This window comes from Photinus pyralis, unplaced genomic scaffold (assembly GCF_008802855.1).
Source record: "Photinus pyralis isolate 1611_PpyrPB1 unplaced genomic scaffold, Ppyr1.3 Ppyr1.4_LG7, whole genome shotgun sequence".
Classification (NCBI taxonomy): domain Eukaryota; kingdom Metazoa; phylum Arthropoda; class Insecta; order Coleoptera; family Lampyridae; genus Photinus; species Photinus pyralis.
The window spans coordinates 24,958,098-24,980,915 of NW_022170738.1; the positions used below are offsets into that span (position 1 = coordinate 24,958,098).

Here is a 22,818-nt window from a genome sequence, read left to right on the forward strand (position 1 = left end):
TCAGGAAGAGTTCTTCAGGAAGAGTTCATCAGGAGAGTTCGTCGCCACGGGCTTGGTGCGCACCCAGTACGAAGTGCGAACCAAGCACGAGGTGCGCGCAATGGACGAAGTGCGTAGCAAGCACGTGGGACGCATCAAGAACTAAGTACGCACCGAGCACGAGATGCGCAAGGATGGAAGAAGCAAACCAATATCGGGGTACCTAATTGGAAATTTGAAAAATACGGTAATGAAAATAATTATAAAAGATATTGGAGAATTTATTAGGATAACAGGAGATACAACAGAAATAGGTAATTTTATTACAGTGCACTGAGCAGCTAATAAAAATCAATACTACCAAAAGGCAAGAACAAAGTGAAGATAGGGAGATTATTGACAACGTGATAAGATTCACAAGTAAAAAAGGCTCGGGTTTTTAGGGTTTTTAGGGATAGAACAGGAGTAAGATGAGGGTAGGCAGGTACAATTTAATAAGGAATTACCTTAGACCAGTTTCGAGCATTCTGCCGGTTACTACGAATTACGTTTTCCTGCAGTTTTCCTAATTCTTAAGGTAAATACCTGTAGTCTGTAGAGGCACCTCTAAAAAGCATTATATGGGTCACTCTGTAATTGGGCGCAGGCCTGTTGAGGGCCCAGAATAAGAGAGGGAAAATAAATAAATATAAAAACACAAAGTAAATAAACCAACAAAGTGCCGGAGAGCCAAAATAGAGATGGGTCAAGGGTGACGTTCAGCAATGTGACGTGACATTGGGCAACTAGGTGAGTTACACAGTAGAATATACACTGTGTCCATTTAAGTTCGCAGCATTGGTGTGTAAAATCATCATCAAAATGCTGCAACCTATAATTTGGAAAACTTAAAGGTTATCAAAACAGTTATGTTTATTAGATATTAGTTTACAATTTTAGATAAATTTGCTTGATAACAATTTTTATTAAATATTAATAACAAATAGGTAGGTATGTACCTAAAGGTATTATACTCTTGAACAAAATTCGTATTGACATACCCCGTATACGACAGTTGCAGTTGAAGTTTCAGACCATGCAAATTGTTTTATGAAAGATCTTAACAATTAAAAAACGCTGCGAACTTAAGTGGACACACTGTATGTTGCTATTGGTAGTTAGTGACTGACTTGTGCCAAGATTTGTGGATTTTGTTCTCGCATTAAATGCAAAACTGTATCGTCCTCATATTACCTAATTCATTAAATATGACGCATACCGACCCCCGACAACCATTGGTATAAAATTAAAAAAGTTTCTTTAATCCTCCAAAGAAAAGTTTGTTATTTTAAATGTCTTTGCCTCGGTCTTTGCTATGCAATGTCTTATGTCAGACGTGATTAATTGAAAAACATAACTTAGGTCGTCAGCGTCATTACTTTTGTACCGTATACCCAGAAATGCTTGATACCTACCTTCAAAACACATACATGCGCCATTTAAATATATCTGAACAGATTGACTTCTGCGGCTTAAATAAATACCTACCTACCTACTCCCACTTCTTGTAAAATGTGAATATTTTTAAGTGCGCGTACGCCCTTTAAAACAATCGGTGGTTTTTCTAAAATACGCGGGTTCATTTAAATGTCACTTGTTTCTTCATTCACAGTGCAAAGTACTCGTAAGTATTTTGAATTGTGTAAAATAAACAGAGCTTCAAAAAGATGCCAAGCACATAGCTAGTGTAATTGCAGCCGTCACAAACTAAATATTTGAGTGCGTTGTGTGATAAAAACTGTTAGATATGGAACCCCTTGATATACCGCCACCGCTACCACCAAGAATACCAATAAGCAGACCATCCAGTTTAATCCTGGCTGATCAGAAAGTCGAACAGGACTGCGAAGTTACCTCCAAGAAGTCCAGAAACATTCCAAAATTGTCGAAGAAACGAGCATATCGTTACACTCGTAAACAATTCGCCGTTGTAAAGGGTGGTATAAAGGGAATCGCACAAACAGGCCTGAGCTTTGGGGAGAAATTCACCTACGGACTGTACGAAAAATTCGGTTCCTGGAGTCATATGTGGTTCACTCATTGCTTTCTAACATTTATATTAATTATTTACACAGTTGGAGGAGCTCTAGTGTTTGTGTCAATTGAAGGTAAGCCAAAAGTTTATAACTTTAGCTAATCGAACGAGACAAAAGCCGGTAAGCCGTATAAGTTTTTCGTCGCCTCATTTACACGTCTGCTATATTTTTGTTACGTGCCAATTCCCATATATTTTGGGGATTAATAAAACTGGCAGACGACAAATTTATTGTCTACATTTGTAACCTGGGATTATGAAAGAATACGCAATAGATTTCAATGTAATTGAATTATCAGTTGGTTGATCTAATCCTTTTCCAAATCGGTCATTTGGGAGCTTGCAAACTTGGAACAATTCGAGTAAGCGTAGGTGAGAAATTATTTTTGACATGTCGAAACTGCATCTGCTTTTACTTAAAAGCTAATGCCAGGAACTGAAGTTATCGTTCTATCAAGAAGTTTCTCAATGTTTACCACTGCACTCTTAAATAAAGCTGAACCAGTTTGTTTGGTCTTTCGATTAAAACTCTTATTAAAGAAAAGGAATCCTTTTAAGATCCAACGCATCTTTAGGAAATCATATTTCTTCTATGCCTTCGTAGGACGGTAAAAATTTCAAAATTGTTATTTAGTTGGTATACCAATTTTATTTTAAAAAATGTCAAAACGCGCTTTCTCGTTGCTCAAGGCTTCTAGAAAGACATCAAGGCGCCATCAAGTCGATAGAGGATTAGTCGCCGGCGATACTGAATAAATGCAGATGCGTATTCATTCTGTTCGTGAAATATAAAATCCCGTTTATAATTTTCGTTTGCTATAATTGTAAGCATATTGAATTGTGTTCAGTGTCCGTCTTAACATTGATATCGTAGTAATCAGGACTGCTCTTGTTATAAATGTGTCTGCAATTAAGTGATAAATATTGAATTGTTATGAATCAATCTTTGATTCTTTGACCTAGTAAGTCTGGTAAATCAATTATTAATGAATTCCTTTGTACCGTCTGGGGTTGTGCAGTTTTGAAGCATTTCGTCACAGAGTCTCTTTAAATTTCGCCCAATCCGCCTTACGGTATACAGAGTGTTTCTACTTAGAGTGGACAACGCAATAGCCAATAAGGGTTATAATACTTGTCAAAATTAACACTTTTTTAAGTAATTTTTTTTCACTTTGGCTTTTGTTTCCGAATTATGGGCCTTTTTTTGGTTATTTTAGAAATGTCTTTATCGCCATTATTTGTAGTCAGAAAAATTCAAGGCTTTTGAAGTCAACAGTTTAATATCTACAAATTTGTTTTACAAAAAATTTACAACAAAATGATGGTCATTTTAAATTTTGGAAATTGATTAGCACAAAATTTACTCCACCAATTTTAAGTTTTTGATCGTTGCACATCTGGAATCCATTAAAGCTTATATTATATAGGAAAAAACTCGATCGATGAAGCACTAAAAGGCACTAACATCCGGCGCCGGTCTCGTCGTTAGTACTTCCAACGAGGGTAGGAAACCAGCACTGTCCTAGAGGATGTCGTTTTCTCGAAAACGGCTGGTCGGGCTGATGCAAGGCATGAAGCACCAACGAGCACTAACGATTGGCGTCGCTCGCGTCGTTAGTGCTTCCAGTAATAACTAGTATAGTTATAGATCATCTATATTGAATCTCATTTTTCTAAGTGTAAATATAGTCGTTAATTTGCATGAAACATAAATGCGCTCACAGTAATTAAGTCCGAATTCAATGTTGATTAATGTTTTTTTGTAAATAATTTCTATTCTCTTTCTATTATGAATATTTTATGGTTATTTAGGTTACAATAAAAAATGTTTGTACAATAGGAAATAATTGCGTTGAGGTACATAATGAAAACTTTATGTAAATAATTTGTTTCAAACGATCGCACGTGGGTGGTACTTTGTTTGCAGGCCCTGAGTACCTTTCTTTCTTTCAGCATTTTGTCCAATAAATTTGTGTTGTAAATGAGCAGTTTTGCGTTTAATCGAACCCAGATTATGACCCAGATAAGAGTTTTCATTATAAATTAGTACCCAGCGTTTCTAGATAATAATTAAATTCATTATTTGGAATTGTGGGAAAGAGGCCAAGGATGCTGCGTGTCCAAAAATGAAAGTCTTATCGAGATTTTCGCTGGACGTGCCCTGGAAAAATTATAATTGACTCGTATAACAATTTTGACAGAGTTTGAGTTTATGCGTGGGAGTTATTTAAATTACCTGAGTTTAATTGAGATTGAGCTACTATAGCTGTTTGTGGTTTAATGAAAATTGGTAGAAACTGAATATGTAAGCGTGCAAGATTAACCTCTCTTTTACCTAGTTAAATATTGTACAAATCAATAGGGATATCGTCTACTTTCGAAGAAATAAAACTAGAAAAAGAGTAAAATGTGCTTTAAATTTAATTACGAGCGTTAGTACTTGAACTTTCCAAACTCGCGAGAAATTCATTTTCATTGTTTTCAATCCAAGTTATCCCGAGCAGTAAATTCAATTCCCATTATAAACACACGTAACGTTCTTTTGCACATTCGAGTGCACGAAGAATAAAATTTATCGTCCTTTATTATTTTATAGGTCCATACCTTCGGGCACACTTTCGAAAGTTTCGAATTATTTCAGCTGTACGTACGTAATTTAAGCAAATAGGAAGTTTTGACGCAATCAATGGGCTAACAGTCTAAAAGCTTTTGAAAAAGTTTTGGGTTTTCTACACTTGTTGCTTAGAAGTTTAGAACTAAAAGGGCTAATGCGTAAATAATTTTGCAGGTTCTAAGGAAAAAGTTAAACAAGAGTACTACACTAAAGGCATGATATTGCGAAATTTACGGGATACGCGTGGCGACTTTGTACAAGAGCTAAAGAATTACTCGAAGAATCTAAATAACGAAACAGACGAGGAGTGGAATCTAAGGCTTAGGAAGAAGTTGGAAGATTACGAAGAGTTCATGGTCGAAGTGTATCAAAACTTTACTGTTTTCCGCACTCGAAACAACCCAAAGTCGTGGACGTTCTTCAACGCCATCGTTTATTGCGGAACACTTTACACTACGATTGGTGAGTAAAATGTAGATGGTTTATTTTAAAATCGCGGTGTTAATTTCGACACACGGGCCACAGAATTTAAAACAACGTATGCGTGGGGTGAGCTATTAAATAAGTTCCTGTCTGCCAATGTTTACGAATAGGATACAATTTCCGTGACTAAATGCGTAATTTCAAAAAATCTGTAAATCCCATTCTTTTACGATCAGAGATCGAGTTTAAAATGAATGTTGGTAGAAACAAATCTGGATGTTGGTTGCCAATGATGCTAATTAATACAAGTGCCATGCCAAGTCTTCTTATAGGTTTGTGCCAGATTTTATACTTAACGATCTTGACCATTTTTCACTGCCCATACTTGTCATCGACCATAAAACGGACAACTAATAGTCTTTGCCGAATTGCTGGTAGTAATGAAGGCCCCAATTGTAACCGTTTAAAATGAATTTTAAACCCTCTGAACGCGTTAACTTCTGAACGAAAGAAAAGTGCTGTCATTAATTAGCAAGTGTGGGTCTACTGAAAGATCAAACTATACACTGATCTTTGGTAGACTGTATACAACCCATGAGTGCATTTTTCACATTTTCAACAAAATTAGTGTTCGAGGATACGCTAGTTTTGCCATCACTAATGGATATATTTCTTCCAGACGTCCCAATCACTCTTTGTGAGGAAGTACCCTGTTCCGATAATCTGTCCTTGAGATATAAAGAATTACATCCGATTACGATAAGAGGTCGAGGAGGAGGACTATGGTTGGTAGAAATTAATTCTTTTCGTTGAGACCTTTCATTAGAGAACCATGAGTTCCACGCCCCTCTCTCCCACCTCCTCTTTTGATAAGCAGTCAAAAAGGACAGTAGTTGGTATAAAACAATTCCTTTTGTTGAGACATTTAATTTAGAATGCCATGAAAGATAAAATTACTACCCCCCCCCCCCCCGCCCTCGGTTACGAGACCTTCCATTAGAATACCATGAAGGATAAAACGTGTATTCACCACCGCCCCCCCCCTCCTCATAAAATATTCAATGTGCGGGTTTTCAAGGAACAGCCTAAGTTGCGCATTTTAGGGAGCAGGGGTAAAGCGATTCCGATTGTGACAAACTTTGGTAATCCGCGCAGTCATATTAAGATAAAATTTAATTTATCAGAAAGAAAAAAATTACAATTTATTTCACTTAAATTCGAACCAGCAGCGGTCGGCGGAAACCTGGATGTTGTAGTGGGCGGAACAGTACGGATATCTCGAGCGCCACCAGGAGGTTTCAACTATTGCGGGCGGCGGTTTCAGAACGGAACTTCGGAACCACAGGTACTCAAATAGAAAAACGCAAAACTCCAGCGCTGATGCGGCCAAATGGCATAAAACCAAAACAGAATTACGGCACACGCAAACGGTAGCAACTTCCCACAATAGGAACGGAAGCACAAATCAACTATATGCAAATGTTAAGCTCTGCAAGTGAGATGATTTTTGTCGTACAGCGCTTACCTATTTCAACTAATTAGGCCATTTCGGGAAGGGAAGAGTGGACTTTCCAGCTATTGCACCAAACTCTCATGATATCGTTTCTTCGCTTTTAATTCGACTAGAGCCAATCTAATCAGACGAAGTTTGCTGCAACCCTCATTTTATTGGCCGGATTAAAATTTGCAAATTCGGCAACGCAGTAATGCCCAATGTTAAATGGAACTTCGGATCAATCGCAAAAAGACTGCGATAACGAAATAAACTGCACGACCTTGCAGTTTTACCTCTAGATTTAAACTTAACATAAGAAAACTAAAATCGGTTAATTAACGAAGCTGAAATCGTATAATATTAATCCTCTTCTAATCGGAGAGAGCTATAATTTAAATATCGCGACGGGAACGGTTACAAACGGCAAATTAGTTACAGTATCTCGATTTCGGCGGCTAAAAGACGACGTTAGAAATCAAAGCAATTACTGTTACCTTCCCTTGGTAAAGAACTACATAGGTCCAGAAGGTACAGTGCCTCAATTTTATAACATGCGTGCGTTCATGTACCGTGCGATCGTCAAAACTGACAGATCTTACGCCGAAAAATGGGTGCATCGTTACACGATTGGCTCTTAAAGAAAAAATCTAGGAAAAAATTGTTCACTTAATTACTAATCATTTTGAAAATGGAGATAATTAAATTAAGAAAATAGGTAGAGATTAATCTGGAGAGACTTTTGAATTCGTTTGGCTTTGGGCTACGGGAGTGTACAGATTAAAATGTGTATAGCTGTTTCGGGAGATTCGATTTTCAATCACGCAAGAAGAAACCACGTCTGTTGTCGCGATAAAATTCGTTCTGAAATCGCCAGCGCGAAAGTTTATATTTTTCGGCTATCATAGAACCAAGTCATGGAAATTTTAAGTGCGAAATACGAATCAAAATACAATAACATTTAGCCCAGAACCCAGAATTTTATCCGGATAATAATAATAATAATAATAATAATAATAATAATGTTTATTGGACCTATTCAATTTACATTGTTTGTCACGTCAAAATGGTATATGAGATATAAACGAGTATAGGTATATATAAATATTTCACACATTAAAAATATCACAGTATGTTAGGAACTACAAGACTAGATTCGCGTGCATTAAGGAGTAGGTATTCAAATATTCTGCGATACTGTAAAAACAATTTTGCAACAAGAGTTTTTTAACATTAATTTTAAATTTAGGCAATGACATTAGTTTTAATTGACTATCCAATTTGTTGTAGAGTTTTACATTCAGTGAGTTTCTGTCGGACACACATAGCTTAAATTTTGGGGGCAATAACAATTGACAATAGCGAGTGTTGTAATTGTGGATGCTCCTATCTGATACTTCTCCTTTAGAGATTGTTAATTTATGGATATCAACTAATGTGTTATAAATATATATGCATGGTAATGGCATTATTTTATAGTATATTAAGATACAGTGTATAATCAAGTCTTTAAAGCACGCGCAACGAGTTTAAGGACACGACGCAAAGCGGAGTGCCTTTAACGTTGCAAGTGCTTTAAAGACCAATTGTACACGTGTATCTTATAGTATTTTTTATTATACCTGCAGTATAATTTAAAAATAGGAAATACAATGAAGTCATATTGACGTTATACTCAAATATACATGTCTAATTAAGTGGGCTGGGTGTTCGTAATTTCACGATTGCCATGGAAATGTCACTTGACGTTTGCTTAAAAAATCATCGTCTTTGTGAATTTAACGATTTCCGTTGAAAAAGATAATACACCGTCCATTAAATCGATTGTTGTAAAATCTAAACAAACGTTGGTAGGTGTAAAATCCAACTGCAGTAAAGCCTATTATAAAGAATATGAAAAGTTGTTTCCATGAATAGGAAGTTACGAATACAGTCTTAAATGCATCCATAATGCTGGCATATATGAAGGAAATGTCAAAGGTATTTAAATCTTCTGTATTTTGGTGCATTCATTCAAAACTTTAAAGCAATGCTGCGATTAAAAAGTGGAACAGATTTGGAAGCATACCCTAAATTACGCGCGTTTGTGAAAGCTTCAACCAAAGGATAGGTACAAACGCCAAAGAAATGTTCTGCATTTACAGAAAGCGACCTAAGAGGATTTTTTTATTTCATCCAGATGACAGTTTTAAAAGTCATACTTGAAGTATCGTTACTTAGCAACTTTAAAGCACGTGTGTTTTAAAGGCCCTTTTTCGCACGCATTTGAGTGTTTAAAACGGAGATTGTGAGTCAGGTATAATAAAAAAATGTTTAAACACATCTCTGCAATGATCTCTATTTCCAATACTGGCAATAATCCGCACAGCTTTTTTTTGAATTCTAAAGACTCTTTCAGAATGAGGAGATCTGCCCCATACAGTTATCCCGTAGCTAATTCTGGAGTGAATGAAAGCGTAGTAGCTTGATATGAGTAGGTACATGAACATTTACAGATTGTCGTAATTTTAATAACAAATAAATGTTGGAAGATAATGTCGTGCATAATCTGTCCACGTGAGTCTCCCAATTGAGTTCATTGTCTAATGTAATACCTAGCAATTTGACCGAGTTTCTGGTACAAATAGATCTGGTGGCGGTAAAATTAATTTTTTGAGTTTTGCTGACGTTATGTTTTAATTTATTGCATTGAAGCCAGTCGTTTATTTGTGAAGCCAGTCGTTTATTTGATCCGGATATGATTTTTAAAAGGAATAAAGTGCTTTTTTATTTCTGTAAATGATACAGGTTTATTCAACGACACAGGTAGTGTAAGTAAAATCAGATGTATCGGAGAAATTTACACGAGTAATGTTCTCCATACGGTTCGTTAATACTTGCAATTACAATTCAAGAACAATTATCGAAGTGTAGATCAACAAACTTCGTGTGTAAGTAGGTCACAAGTAATAGTTGGTAGAGTTTTCCCGGCCGGTAATGTAGAAACCCATCTATGGCGTGCTTCAATTGATAAGATGGCGGTGAACCTACCCAAATGAATATTCCTTGCGCAATATTGAGAAAATCGAGAATTCGGCAGTTTCCACTCAGGAATCTCGATGTAGAAAGCACAATCCGCCATCCGGTAGGTAATATCTCCTGAAGTAAGAAGAAAGAAGCCTAAAATGATCATTCAAAGCTGAAAGGTAAATACGTAATTTTAATACCTAAAATGGCCTTAGAACTTGTGAAGTATATCTGCAAATGCGTGGAAAGTGTCGAAAGCAAAATAACAAGAGAAAGATAAAGTAAACGTATACAGCACCTAAAAATCCCAAAAAGCTGACAAAAATTGTCCAGTAACCATATTAGCGTGTATGTTCTTCTACAAGTAATGATCGTCTCGTTTTTGTACAAAGAAGTGGGTGCGGCGAAAGGAATTAAAAAGAACTGCACGACCTCCGTTGGCGAAACAAAGAACAATACTAAATTTGAATTACGAGCGAATAGAACGTAACAAAATTAAGTCGCCCGCTTTGCGCTACATAAGATAAAATTAGCGGAAAGTTCCAGTGGCGTAACTACAATGCCTCAAAGGTACGCAGTGAGCGGGCCCCGACTTAAAAGGGGCCCCGGCAAGAAATGTACAAAAAAATTAATTCGTGTATAAACAATTCTGAAAAAATTGAAAAAAACGAAAGGCCATGCACATGCTTCCGTTTACAGTTTATAGTTACAGCAAAGAGTACCCATAGCTTTGGTTACAGTCCTGAAGAAAATTCTGAATCATTGTTCACGGAGGGTAAATATAGGTGAACAATCTCCTTTCCAAATAACATTCCGAAGTCTATTACATAAAGTACATCAAATACTTTGTTAATTAGCGGGACCTTCTCCAACCCCGAAGGTATCTGGAGGTCCTGGATATAGGAACCTAAGACTGAAGTTGTATTTCAAGATGAATGCCGCTAAGTAATTTGAACACTCCAGCATTTACGTCTACATGGAGGTAACAGATCGAGTAAAAAAGGCAGATTCATACACAAAGAATTGAAGTCGCTAATCAAATGTTTAAGCATCGAAGGAACTGGCCAATATTAAACAAATCAAACTATGGATAACATTTAAAGTGAAACAATTAAATAACAAACAAATTGAGGGGTTACCTACCCCTAGCTGAATTCAAATAAAATTAAGTACATTATTACCTTTGTTATGGCACAAATATTACACAAAGCTTGACAATTAAAGTTGGAACAAAATCAACTGGATTCTGATTGCACGCAGTGACGTTAAATTTTACAATGGACCTGTGGACAATGAATTCCAAAATGCAAAATCAGCAAAGCTAAATCAAAACACTATTTCCTACATATACAAGTTAACATCGTTTAAATTGCTGATATAAGCAAAGGGCCCCCAAATATTTTTGAAGACGGGCCTCTAAAATGAAGTTACGCCACGCCACTGGAAGTTTCAAGAGAGAAATTAATTAGGTGTAATTTTGAAAACGGAACGTTAGCCCGTTCATGTTTTTAGAAAAGCAATATTGCGCAATAAAATACCAATTCCAATTTCTATAGTGAAAAAAAGAACTTATTTACACTTCCGCAATAAGCAACTTTGTATGGGATTAATATGTTTCAAGTTAATTCGATGATTTGAATTACGCAACATTGTGCATTCCTGGGAACTTTGCAAAGAGAACCCTCCGCTACGAGCGAGGAGTTAACGTCGGAAATGTTTGGTGCCGTTCCACAAAATCTAAATTGAGGGTCATCCAGTGTTTTAAGGTTGTACTGCTCACAGGGCACATTTAGACGCCATATAAATAAGGTAAATGTGTGTATTTGTATTCAATACGGGCCACGTTTTTCTAGAATTTGCCAAGTAGAATTTTGAAGTTTAAACTGTAAACAAAAATTGAGAACTAGAAATTCTTAAAAGCAGGATCCAATCATTTTGGTACTGTGTATTGTTTAAAAGTATTTTTCTATTGGAATTAATATTTGCTTATGAACTCGGTTAGAAGAAGGTAGAAAGTTTTCCATTTAAACTCAGTATTAAGTGCCGACAATTTTGTGTAAAATTTTATTTGTGTGTAAACAAGGAGATGTTTCATATTTATCCATTGTTCATTTAAGGGGTTTGTTTAAATTAGTAAGATAGAACGTACCCACGAACAAAGGATGTACCTAGTAAACATTTTGAGTACTGGACGTTTACAAAAAACATAGAATTGAATTTTTGAAGGGCTATAGAGGAAGGCTGAAATTGACTGTTTTATTTAAATTTCAATATATGTTTCATTCTCTGTATTTACTTGCTATCAAAGTAAGGCAGAAGTGATTAGTTTTTGAATTTTCAAGTAAAATGCAGGTCCATTTATTTTTTACTAAGGGTCATCGACGAGGGGCTTCGAGGTCACTTTGGTAAAGTTGAGCTAGTCGTGGATACCTACATTTTTGGCAAAAAAATCTAACATTACCGTAAACAGACAAAATTTAATCAAACATTCAGGAATTGCCTTGCCCTGAAATATAACGAATTGTTATGACTGATCAGGCTAACCTAAGCACGGAATTCCAACGTTGCGGTTGAAATTTTTTTTTAAATTTTAAATTCACTTGGCATTACAATATTCTCCAAGAACAAACAGGGAAATTCAATTTTACCCAACCCAACCCATTCTCCAAGCCTCTGACTACTCGTAATGATAAGAATCAATTGGATCTCATTGAGGAATTCCAATTAGAATGGGCAATCGGCACTAGAATGCTTTTGACAATTCGATTATATCCTTTCCAGTTCCTAAAGGAAGAAGTAGGTATACCTTGTTAGTGCGAATGTAGGTAGGTATGAACTGTAGACGAACTGTCGCGGTATTTCGAAATAGCCTTTGATCACGGTCCAATAAAGCTAATTCTCACACCACTTTCTTTGTAAAATGTTGTCAACAAAATAAATATAAACTCTAGGCTCTAATTAACGAAAAATTTACGATCCATCAATGATCACTAAAAGTTGGATAGATATCCATAAATTAATTGGAACGTTGCACACATAACTTTACCCTCTAATGAATAACGATAATAGTCTTGAGGATCGTAAATTGGCATGAAAAGATGCACTTAAAGTATTTTGAACGTACCGACGCTGTGGTGCTAAACAAGATTTTGTTATTACGTTACGTTACCTACACAAGAATAGCACTTGATTTTTTTCTTTTAAAGAAGCGCACTTATAGAACAACGTTTTCTACTTAGGAACTACGACGTGTTCATTTATCACGTTTCGTTTAAAGATCATTGGAAGTATTCTATTATATGTATATGATGTTAGTGTATATTACCATAATATTATGAGTTTGTACTCAATTTGAAGCGAAAGACGGATTTTCAATTTTCAATTCACGTCATTTGATTTTAAAAATTGTTTCACCAGTTGATCTATATTTTAATGAAAAAAGCTTAATATAAGTTTCTCACTTCGATAGACAAACTCAAAAATGAAGTCAACATGAAATTCAAGATGGCGGGCACTGGCATTTGAATATCAAGTTTATTTTTAAATGACTGCCATAATGCGTTTCATGGTTAAAGAAAGTTTGTTATTATATCTTCCAAAAAAATATCTATCCGTAATGTATAATTTTCTCCCTTTTTCCAATATTCTCATGCTTCCAGACCAAAATGGAAAGCTACAAACAATATAAAAGTTTTTTGCTCTTAAAGGCACGGTAATGGGTTGAACATACAAATACAAGCAAAATGCGACTACTTTATTTCACAGTGTAAACAACATCGAGCTTCCTTTTATTAACGAGCTCCTAGCGAGTTTATAATTTTGTGGTGTCAGTCCGTCTGTCCGTTCGTTAGCACGATAACTCATAAACGAATGGACCGATTAGGATGAAATTTTGTAGGTGGATTCTATATCAAATTTGTAGATCGCAGTTCGTGAATTGGTAATATAGCCCAAAAAATAAGAAGGCCCTTTTGACATCTCCGTGAGTTATGAACCGAATTGCATGAAATTCAATATGCATATAGCTTTAGCCATATAAAACGCAATTCCAAAAATTAAGCCTAATCGATCAACAGTCACAGTGCCCTTTTCGCATCTCGAACATTTACAAACCGGATTGCAAACTTTCTTATTTATGGAGGCGTTCAAATGAAATTTGATGCATAGCTACTTGGAATAAAAGCAAATTTAACACCAGTTTCAAAATTTGGTTTTGTGCATGCGCAGTACCAACTTTCTTATTTATGGGGGAGTTCAAATGAAATTTGATACATAGCTACTTGGAATAAAAGCAAATGTAGCGCTATTTTCCAAATTTGGTTTTGTGCAGGATTTGCAGTGCCAACTTTCATACATGTACACTTTAAATAAAAGCAAAACTAACATCAGGTTTAAAATTTAGTTTTGCACATGCATAACCATACCCAGGAACTCGTTTTCTATATTTGTTTAGTTTATTTTACATTTACATTACATCGTCCAGAAATTTTTAGTCCGTCCGTCTGTTCAAGTGGCAAAAATCCCCCTACTAAAAATCGTATTCGATTGTTCGTATCTTGTTTTACTTACTTCACATACGCTCGTGCAGTTTGAGTTCGCTCGACTTAATTTTTGATTGTGTAAATTGAACTTATTCCGCGATTTAACCGTTTCCAGCCAAACTCATAGGTAGGTATTTCTCCTTTTTCTTTGATTGTCTCCGCGCACACGCGGTCGTAACTTACTGCGTTGTCTATGGCGGTTTCAAATGCAATTCTTTGGTTAACAGCTCCTTTATGCCACAAAAACTTTACCACTCTGCGGTAATTCTGCATGTGACCGACTTAATTAATTTATGACTGCGCAACGCGTAATCAACCATAATGTTTCGCGGCTACCCGTGTAATGCCCTCTGGACGCGCCTCCACTGTCTTCAACTTCAAGATAATACGACCTAAAATGGCTGCCCATCTGTTCTACCAGTAGGATTCATTTCTTTTCACCAACAACCCCTTTAGAAAAAGAATTTAACAGAAACAAAACCTTTTAAATCTTCAGGCTTAATGCACATTTTCCTTCGGCTGAATCTCAATTGCCCCACGATCACGAACTTATAAATTAAGATGGACTGCTGATCAAACAGTTGCATAGAGGTAGAAATGGCCCTAGCACGGGCGCCGCCATGATGTGCACGTTTTAGTTAATTTCTAGGGGAATTTTCCTAGTGCTCAAGTTTTAGGGCTATTGCAGCCTTGGAAAATGACATGTGTCACAGTAATTTATTTAGAAAACGTGAATTTAATGCTTGTTTACTAGTTGATTTGAATTTCGCGCCAAGTGAGTGCACATCATGGCTGCCTCCATGTAGGTGTCATTTGTCAATTCAGCATTAGCAATTCATCTTAATTTATAAGTTCGTGCCCACGATTCTCTACCAATAATTACTAGGTGATTACATGAGGTTGATGATGGTTTTTCAAAGACGTAACCTCGCGGTGAAAATCCGTGAGCATCGTCTTGTAGAGCTTAAAAAATGCCTATGAGGAAGTGTTATTTGTTTTTGATATCTTTTTAAACAGGGTTACAAAAAACTTAAAAAAACGACTTTTTTCGAATATTTTTGGAATTGATCGGAATTTAAGTTTATCTTTCATGGTTCTCTAACGATAGGTCTCAATGAATGGGATTAATTTCTACCAACCATAGTCTTCTTCTCGACCCCTTATCGTGATCGAATAGAATTCTTTATATTTCAAAAGCAGATTGTCAAAGAAGGGTACTCACAAAGGACGATTGGAGCGTCTGGAAGAAATATATTGCTGTGTAAACACGGTCAGTTTGGGACGTTGACGTTTGTAACAAGACATTTGGAATGTATGTGGGGGTTATTAATTGGTAATTAAATTGTGAATTGTAATTTTTGCTAATCAATTTCGTTGGAATTATTTACGAATTGACACAAAACGTGCCATCATCAGGTGCAATTATTTCCGGTAATTAATTAGTGTTTGGTGTGTTCGGATTGTGTTTGAATATTGTTAACCCGAACAACGTAAGTAATTTGTTGTTTAATTTTTGTGTGTCAGTTACTATTAGATAAGATTTTATTGCTTAATTTCATGTGTGAAGGTAGGATAAATTTAACCTGTCAAATCTTGCAACTCGTGTGTTCATTCAATTCCTTTAACGACGAAGAGAGAAGTCTTGTGCTCTATTACGATTAATTTTATTGATTCGCGCCCAACGTTCATTTTAAGTGCGTGTCAAAATTTGCTAACCAGACTGCTTGGAATCGTGGCCATTATTTGCTTAGAATCAGGAATCTAAAGTCAGAATTGAATAATTTGGCTGTGCTGGGGTGCAGATGTGTACCGAGAAGAATTTGTATTAAAGAGCTAGCTAGGTTTGAAAAGTGTTATAATTGGCCCGAAATTCGAGGGTCACAGCAATATTCATTACTGTCAAACTCAAAAATTTAAGAGCGAATATCTCGAAAACGGTTTGTCGAAGGAAGGGCAAAATTAATCGTCCGGACGATACATATCTATTGGTAGAGTCGAAGCGAATATCTTCAAAACGAAGTGTCGAAAGAGAGTACTCGTAAAGAGCAAGTGGAACGTCAGTATGAGACATATCTATTGGAGATGTCAAAACTCTCAGTGCAGATATCGTCAGAACGGAGTGTAAGAGGAGGATACTCTCAAAGAGCGGAAAGATAGTCTAGACTAGGCAGATCTACTAGCGATGTAAACACTTTTATTTACGAAAATATTGAAGGAGAGTATATGATACTTACAAAGCGAAAATGCAATATTTCAAAGAATGCTCTAAGGAACTGAATCTTCATGCATTATATACCTACCATCAACGCGCTTATGGAATTATTGCCATAAGACTTGGGTATTTTTGTCTCGGACATTCCTACATATTGAATGGTTTAATCATTGATAGACATTTTATGACCGTTTACCGCCGGTCAAGGATTATTGTCTTATGGAAAAAGAATGCAATCCGGATTTTGTCTTATTCGTTATTATTCATTTTTGAAACGTAATGAATAACACTAAAAGTATAAGTAGTGCTGTCGTTCATCATATTCTATTCTTCAAAAAATAGAGGAGTACCTCAAACTTATTAGGTAGGTACTGATGTATCTCTCTAGTCTGATTATACTTATGTAGGTACCTACCGACTACCCTGTATAGAAAATATAGCCAAGTACCTGCAAATCTCGACCTATTTATAGCTCTGTCGAAATCCGTTAATTGCAAATATTTCAGAAGTTCATATTGTACTACCTGTCTTTCGACCCTTTCTAACAATAAAAATGTACCTACAATCTACCTATTAACTGTGCATAAGGTCTGAGACCTCTCAACGAGTAATTTCGTTTATAACTGATTAATATTTTTCGAAAAATCGACGTGTTGCTAGTGCGCTCCCCAAAGCATAAATGAAGCGGCTGAACTAATAAAATTAAATTGCATGTGAAGCTATAATAGCATTCCATAGATTCTCTAAGTGAACACACAAGTCGTAAAAGAGCCGAAGTAAAATTCTATATTAAAATTCGATTAAAAATACCGCTGTGATGCACTAAAAATGAAAATAGTGCAGTTTTCACACTATGTAGGAAATATATCATTCTGACACTTTGTCATTAGCCATTTTTTTGTGTAACAGGAGTGCGAAACGAAATGTAAAAATAAAAATTGCTCAGTCGAATTTTAACCTAAAATGGACAAAATCGGCTTGAGCTTTGGCTAAATATTAGATTTTTGCGTAGTGATTTCTCATAATATGGCGTATTCAGCACAGTTTGACATAGTTAAGTGCTGTTAATTCTAAACTAAGAGGCAACACACTTTTGGGTTCCCAAAATCGACTATATCTCGAAGACACAGGCCTTGCATTGCAAAAGGTAGTTTATTTCGCCCGTAGGAAACCAAACCAAATTCCGTGACAGAAGTTGTGCGCCTGTAGAACATATTTCTGACGACACCAATTTGAAAACAATCGAAACAAAACTACAAAAAGATAGGAAAAATCCGAAATATCACCACGTTAGTATAACACGCTCGGGGATGGCGGCCAGATTTAGCCGACCCCACATTATGTATTCCCGTCCCTATAGTTGTTAATTACATAGCTCAGGTAGGATCATGCACACTCCTCGTTCTTTTACGTTCCCGCATTTCCTGCCAGCCAGCTAGCCGCGCGAAGATTAAAAGCTACCTTTTACAAAAAACTTGCGCTAAAGAACACGTTGCGCAGTTGTAACGGCTTAGAAGACCTCACTTGCATACTATAAAAATAAACCCCTACGGCACCCCAATTACCTAATTTTTCATTTACCGACGGATAGCTCAGTAATTTGAAAAAATTCTTATAGCCATTTTGCTTGCGGAAGTTTGACCTCTTATCTCCTCTTAAAATCTGAAATTCAAACTCTAATGTTCTGATTTGATTGAATAAATACACTAGTGAACTTAGTTGATTTAATGTAATATATATTTATTTAAACAAAGGCGATCAAATTCCAATTTTATTTTCACGTTCCTGGATGTAAAATACTGATTTGATCTAGGGTTTGATTCATAAAAACAAATACAAAAAAATCAATGCATATTTCGTGATCTTTAACTGCCAGTCGCAAGTGTGGGCGTGTGGCGCAGTGATGTGGAAGCCCCACTTCGGTACTTAGGATCCCTGGTTCGAATTCGGGTTCGGGAATGGATATTTGTAAATGTATAGTGGGTTGCGTTGGTAAAGCGGCAGCAGCCACTTAAACATAAAGTCCAAAAATAAATAAATAAATAAAATAATGTTATTTTTACCACATAATGAGTTATTGATACATTCTCCTATTTAAATATATTAACATTCTCCTTCGGCCAAAAGAGGTTTCTTGTCAATAAGTGCAATACAAAATTAATATGCAAATTCCTAAAAATAATCAACCACTACTTTATACAAATCAAAAAATTTAAAATAACTTGCACTAGCTAACGTGGTTGAGATTTCTTTCAGGTTACAATTATTGGTCTCAACTCTCCTTGGAAAATGCTGCCCCCTTTAAAAATATGGAAACAGACCACTTCAATGGTACAGTTGACTCCATGATGAATGCAAAACATAAATGTCGTATTGCGAATCCGAGCAAACCGGCTTCATTTTCGCGAAGGTAATACTCGATATCCTGACTATGCATAGGAATAAAATGCCAATATTCCGTTGTGTGGCTATTAATTTTGCTCGTTTAGAGATTGTTGCAGGTAAATGCACTGATTAATTGTCATTAAATGCCGTTGTATAGAAAATGTTATTTATCGCACAAGGTGCTGTCCGAAAAGTCTTCTATTTATCACGATGAGTTAGATATCAATTTATTTACTCGCGGTTTGATTTTAAAAGCTCCCCTACTCAAAAATGTTCCTTCCTGTAAATTTTATCACTCGTGTACTTACAGGTAACTCGCATTTTTTCACCAATCTTACTTACACGCTTCTTAACAACGCGATTGAAATTTAGCAATAACCAGCTGGTTTCTGTATGTTCACTCAAAAGGAAACTAGTTGCACTTTACACTTTATAAACTCGCACGAAAAAATGGTGCAGGTGGTGGCAAATTTACGAAATAAAATTACTCGTACAAAAAATGGCACGCGCCTGCTTTTATAACTTCGCTAAGAATTTCAGCGCACTTAAAACGGTACGTGATGGTTCACGAAAATCACCATAGAATGAATTTTCAACGCTAGAAAAATAGACGCACAAAAACAGTGCACGGGATCGCTCGCGAATTAGTCTGCGAATCTCATTTTTTTAACGAACCCAAATAGTACAATTCGATACGCGAACACAAGTTCTTCCACTTCTTTCAATATTTGAATTTCGCCCACGAGAAAAACCGAAAAGGGACTTATTTATGATTGCAAAGTACCTCTATTGGCCTGCCCTAACAACCAATAGAACACCGGCATTTTTGTTAGGGGCTCGGCTTTAAACAGACCGGACAGATGGTGGCAAACCGCGCTCAATTTCCGCAATACGTTTCTGGTTATCGCTTATTACCGCCATACTTTCATTCTCATTCGCTATGAAGCGGTACATGTGAAAGTGTCCCTATATTGACGAAAATACAAATTCAGAACGAAATTTTTGAAAATGGCCAAACTAAACTTTTTTGATTAGTTTGTCGATACTTTAATAATGTCTCTCGATTGAGGTAAGGGCTATGGAAAATCCGTGTACAAAGAAAGTGAGACCCACGGATCTGTCTTTTTTCATGCATTAAGAGTTTATACTTAAAAAGACAATTTCAAAAAATACTGGATATTTAATCAGTAATCACTAAGGTATATTTGGTTATTACTTGCAGGTTATGGGCACATGTTCCCTACAACCGAGCTTGGAATGATCTTCACAATCATCTACGCCCTCATCGGTATTCCATTATTCCTAATCACACTAACCGACTTTGGCAAGTTATTCACCCGCGCAATCAAAGCACTGTGGACCTACGTTCGTCGCCTTTACTACACGGGCAGCTGTCGTAAAGTACGGAAGAAGGCACGCGTTTCGGTAAGATGCCGGTCGTTAATAGCCATAGTAAACGATCAGTTTTAGGAAATCATTCAGGGCGCCCAGCTGGTTTACGGCATAGCCCTAGCGAGCAAACGCGCCGTCTTCTCAGATGGTGGAGATGCCGAAAATGAAAATCCGCAAAGTAAGGAGGAAAAGGAGTCCAAAATGTCGCCGGCCGATTTCGAAGTGGACGACGAATTTAATCTACCAATTTCGGTGGCCATTGCAGTATTACTTGTGTATATTTTTCTAGGAGCTATTATGTATTGGATATGGGAAAGTTGGGATTTTTTTACCGCTTTCTACTTTGTCTTCATTTCACTATCGACGATAGGCTTCGGAGATTACGTACCGATACATAACTTATGCATGATAACATCCGTTGCGTACCTAGTCTTTGGTTTGGCCTTAATGTCCATGTGCATCAACGTTGTGCAGTTGAAGCTGGCCGAGACGTTTTCTATCGCCTCCACGAAGTTGCGGGCTACTATAGGAAAAGGCGGGAATCAGACTGAGCTTGAGACTGAAGCGGAGATACCATGCGCTGAAGATATTCGAAGGAGTTTAATTATAACCGAGGATAATGAGGATAATAACGAGGAAAACGATTTGACTGAAACAAACGTAATGATAGAACGTAGTTAACATAAGGTTCAGTTCTCGTAATTGCATTTTTAAGGTACCTATCTGTTGCACTTATGGAAATTCATTTTGTACCCACTATCGATCTGTTAATAAAATGAAACTACTCGGTCATTAGATAGCAAATGTAACTCTTCCAACTAGGTACCTAATTAGTGAAGTAATTTTAAATAAGGAATAATTATTTATTTCACAAACATTGTACTGTAGTGCTTATCACATTGTAATACTTATCTGTATATCATACTTACATATGTTTCGATCAAGCGTTTCGATACCTACACTCTAATCTGAAATTGTTTCTATAGCGGACAGTGGTCAAGTAACAATATTTTGTACCTACCTATTCAAACATGAAAACGATGCTAGACACTGATATGTAAAGTATGTACAGGGAGTTTTAGGATCACGATTTTCATTCCTAGGAAAAACTTGAACGCTCTTAACGTCAGTAGATCATCCACGTACTCTCCTTACAAGGCTTGCTTTTGCTTCACTTTTCGTACTATTTGCTCGAGGCTAATATCACTCTGGCACTGCGTTTGAAATGAAACTCATCCATGAGAGCAAAGAGTGGCTGATTCCATCTTCAGGGAGCATGCTTCGGACCAAGAGCGATTTATCTAAGCACCATAGGTACCATGCTTCAACGGGCGGTATTAAATAAAACGCCGTTGTAAAATTGTTGCATTTAGTTACAATACGTGCAATGGAGCATCATCTCGTTTGTAAAGATACATTCCAGTAAAGTCCTAAATAATTTCGATTTTGTATACATATATTTTCCAGTCTACGGAAAAGAATAACACTATCGCAGAGGACACTATGTATTGTAGGCGGTGCAGTGACTGTGTAAAGACAGTGTGAAAATATGCTCCATGTTCTTTCTAAATTTCCAAATTGATAGATTTTGCTAGTATGGTTATAATATTGTCGGACAAGTTTCATGATGTTGATAAGGAGACCGGGGTTGGTTGTTACAGGGGCCGGTTGTTACATTGCATTTAAATAGCGCGCCTTTGGGAGAGTGTGGCTATTCTGCATACTAGATGTGCAACATTCACCTACTCATGTTTCCGCGTAATTGTGTCGCGTTTGGTGAAGTCGGTGCTAGGTGAGTTTAATTTATGTGTTTTTAAGCCCTCTGAGTAAATATTAAATGGTAAACTCTTTGTTTTATAACAAGTACGGATAAACTCCGACATATCTGGAAATTTCTTGAAGTAACATTGATAAATAGAGAATATTTTTCATGCTTGCCCGTTGTGATCACTTCAAAGGTTATGTAGCAATGGCCATTTAATCTTGAATAGTACAGTTGGGGCTGGTTGTTACAGTGTTGTCGGGGTCAGTTGTGACATTGTAACAACTAACCCCGTGATCTATTTTGTTGTGAAATCGAAATGTGAGTGAGAAGGGTTGATCATTTCACAGAATGAGGACCTACAAACGGAAAACCCAAAGAGTCTCGGAAGAAACGTTCCGTGCTGCGTGCGTCGAGGTTTTGGAAAACAATAGATCGCTGCGCATAGTGGCGGACGAATTTAATATAAACTTTATGACGCTACAAAGATATTGTAAGAAAGTGAAAGATGATGGTAAGCAGGGATGATAATAGCTTTTGTTAATTTTTTGTAACTGTGTGTATTACTCCCTACTGCAGTACCAAATCCAACGGTCGGCTATGTAAAAATCGACAGGTTTTACCGGATGCAATGGAAGAAGACCTTTAAATTACCTGATCGAATGCTCCAAGATGTATTTTTGTCTTTCAACAAAAGAAGTAAGGAGGCTAGGCTACGAATTTGCTATCAAAAACAACATACGAGTGCATGATGGTTGGCGTGAGAATAAGATGGCATCCGCTGACTGGTTATCTGCGTTTCTTAAGCGTCATCCACATTTGTCTTTACGAACTCCAGAGGCAACTAGCCTCAGCAGGGCAACCAGTTTTAACAAAGAAAACGTTAACAACTTTTTTGATTTGATTTTCGAAGTAATGGCCCGATACAATTTTGAATG

At 36.6% G+C, this 22,818-nt stretch overlaps 1 protein-coding gene across 1 annotated transcript; it reads left to right on the forward strand.

The window, feature by feature from the left end:
• The first annotated feature begins 1,555 nt into the window (after positions 1–1,555).
• Positions 1,556–21,362, forward strand: LOC116177498 (TWiK family of potassium channels protein 7-like). Its single transcript, XM_031496484.1, has 4 exons — positions 1,556–2,126; positions 4,842–5,129; positions 19,949–20,151; positions 20,197–21,362. Exons 1-4 carry the CDS (start codon positions 1,766–1,768, stop codon positions 20,797–20,799), a joined length of 1,455 nt encoding a protein of 484 aa, XP_031352344.1. The 5' UTR covers positions 1,556–1,765; the 3' UTR covers positions 20,800–21,362.
• Positions 21,363–22,818: the final 1,456 nt, after the last annotated feature.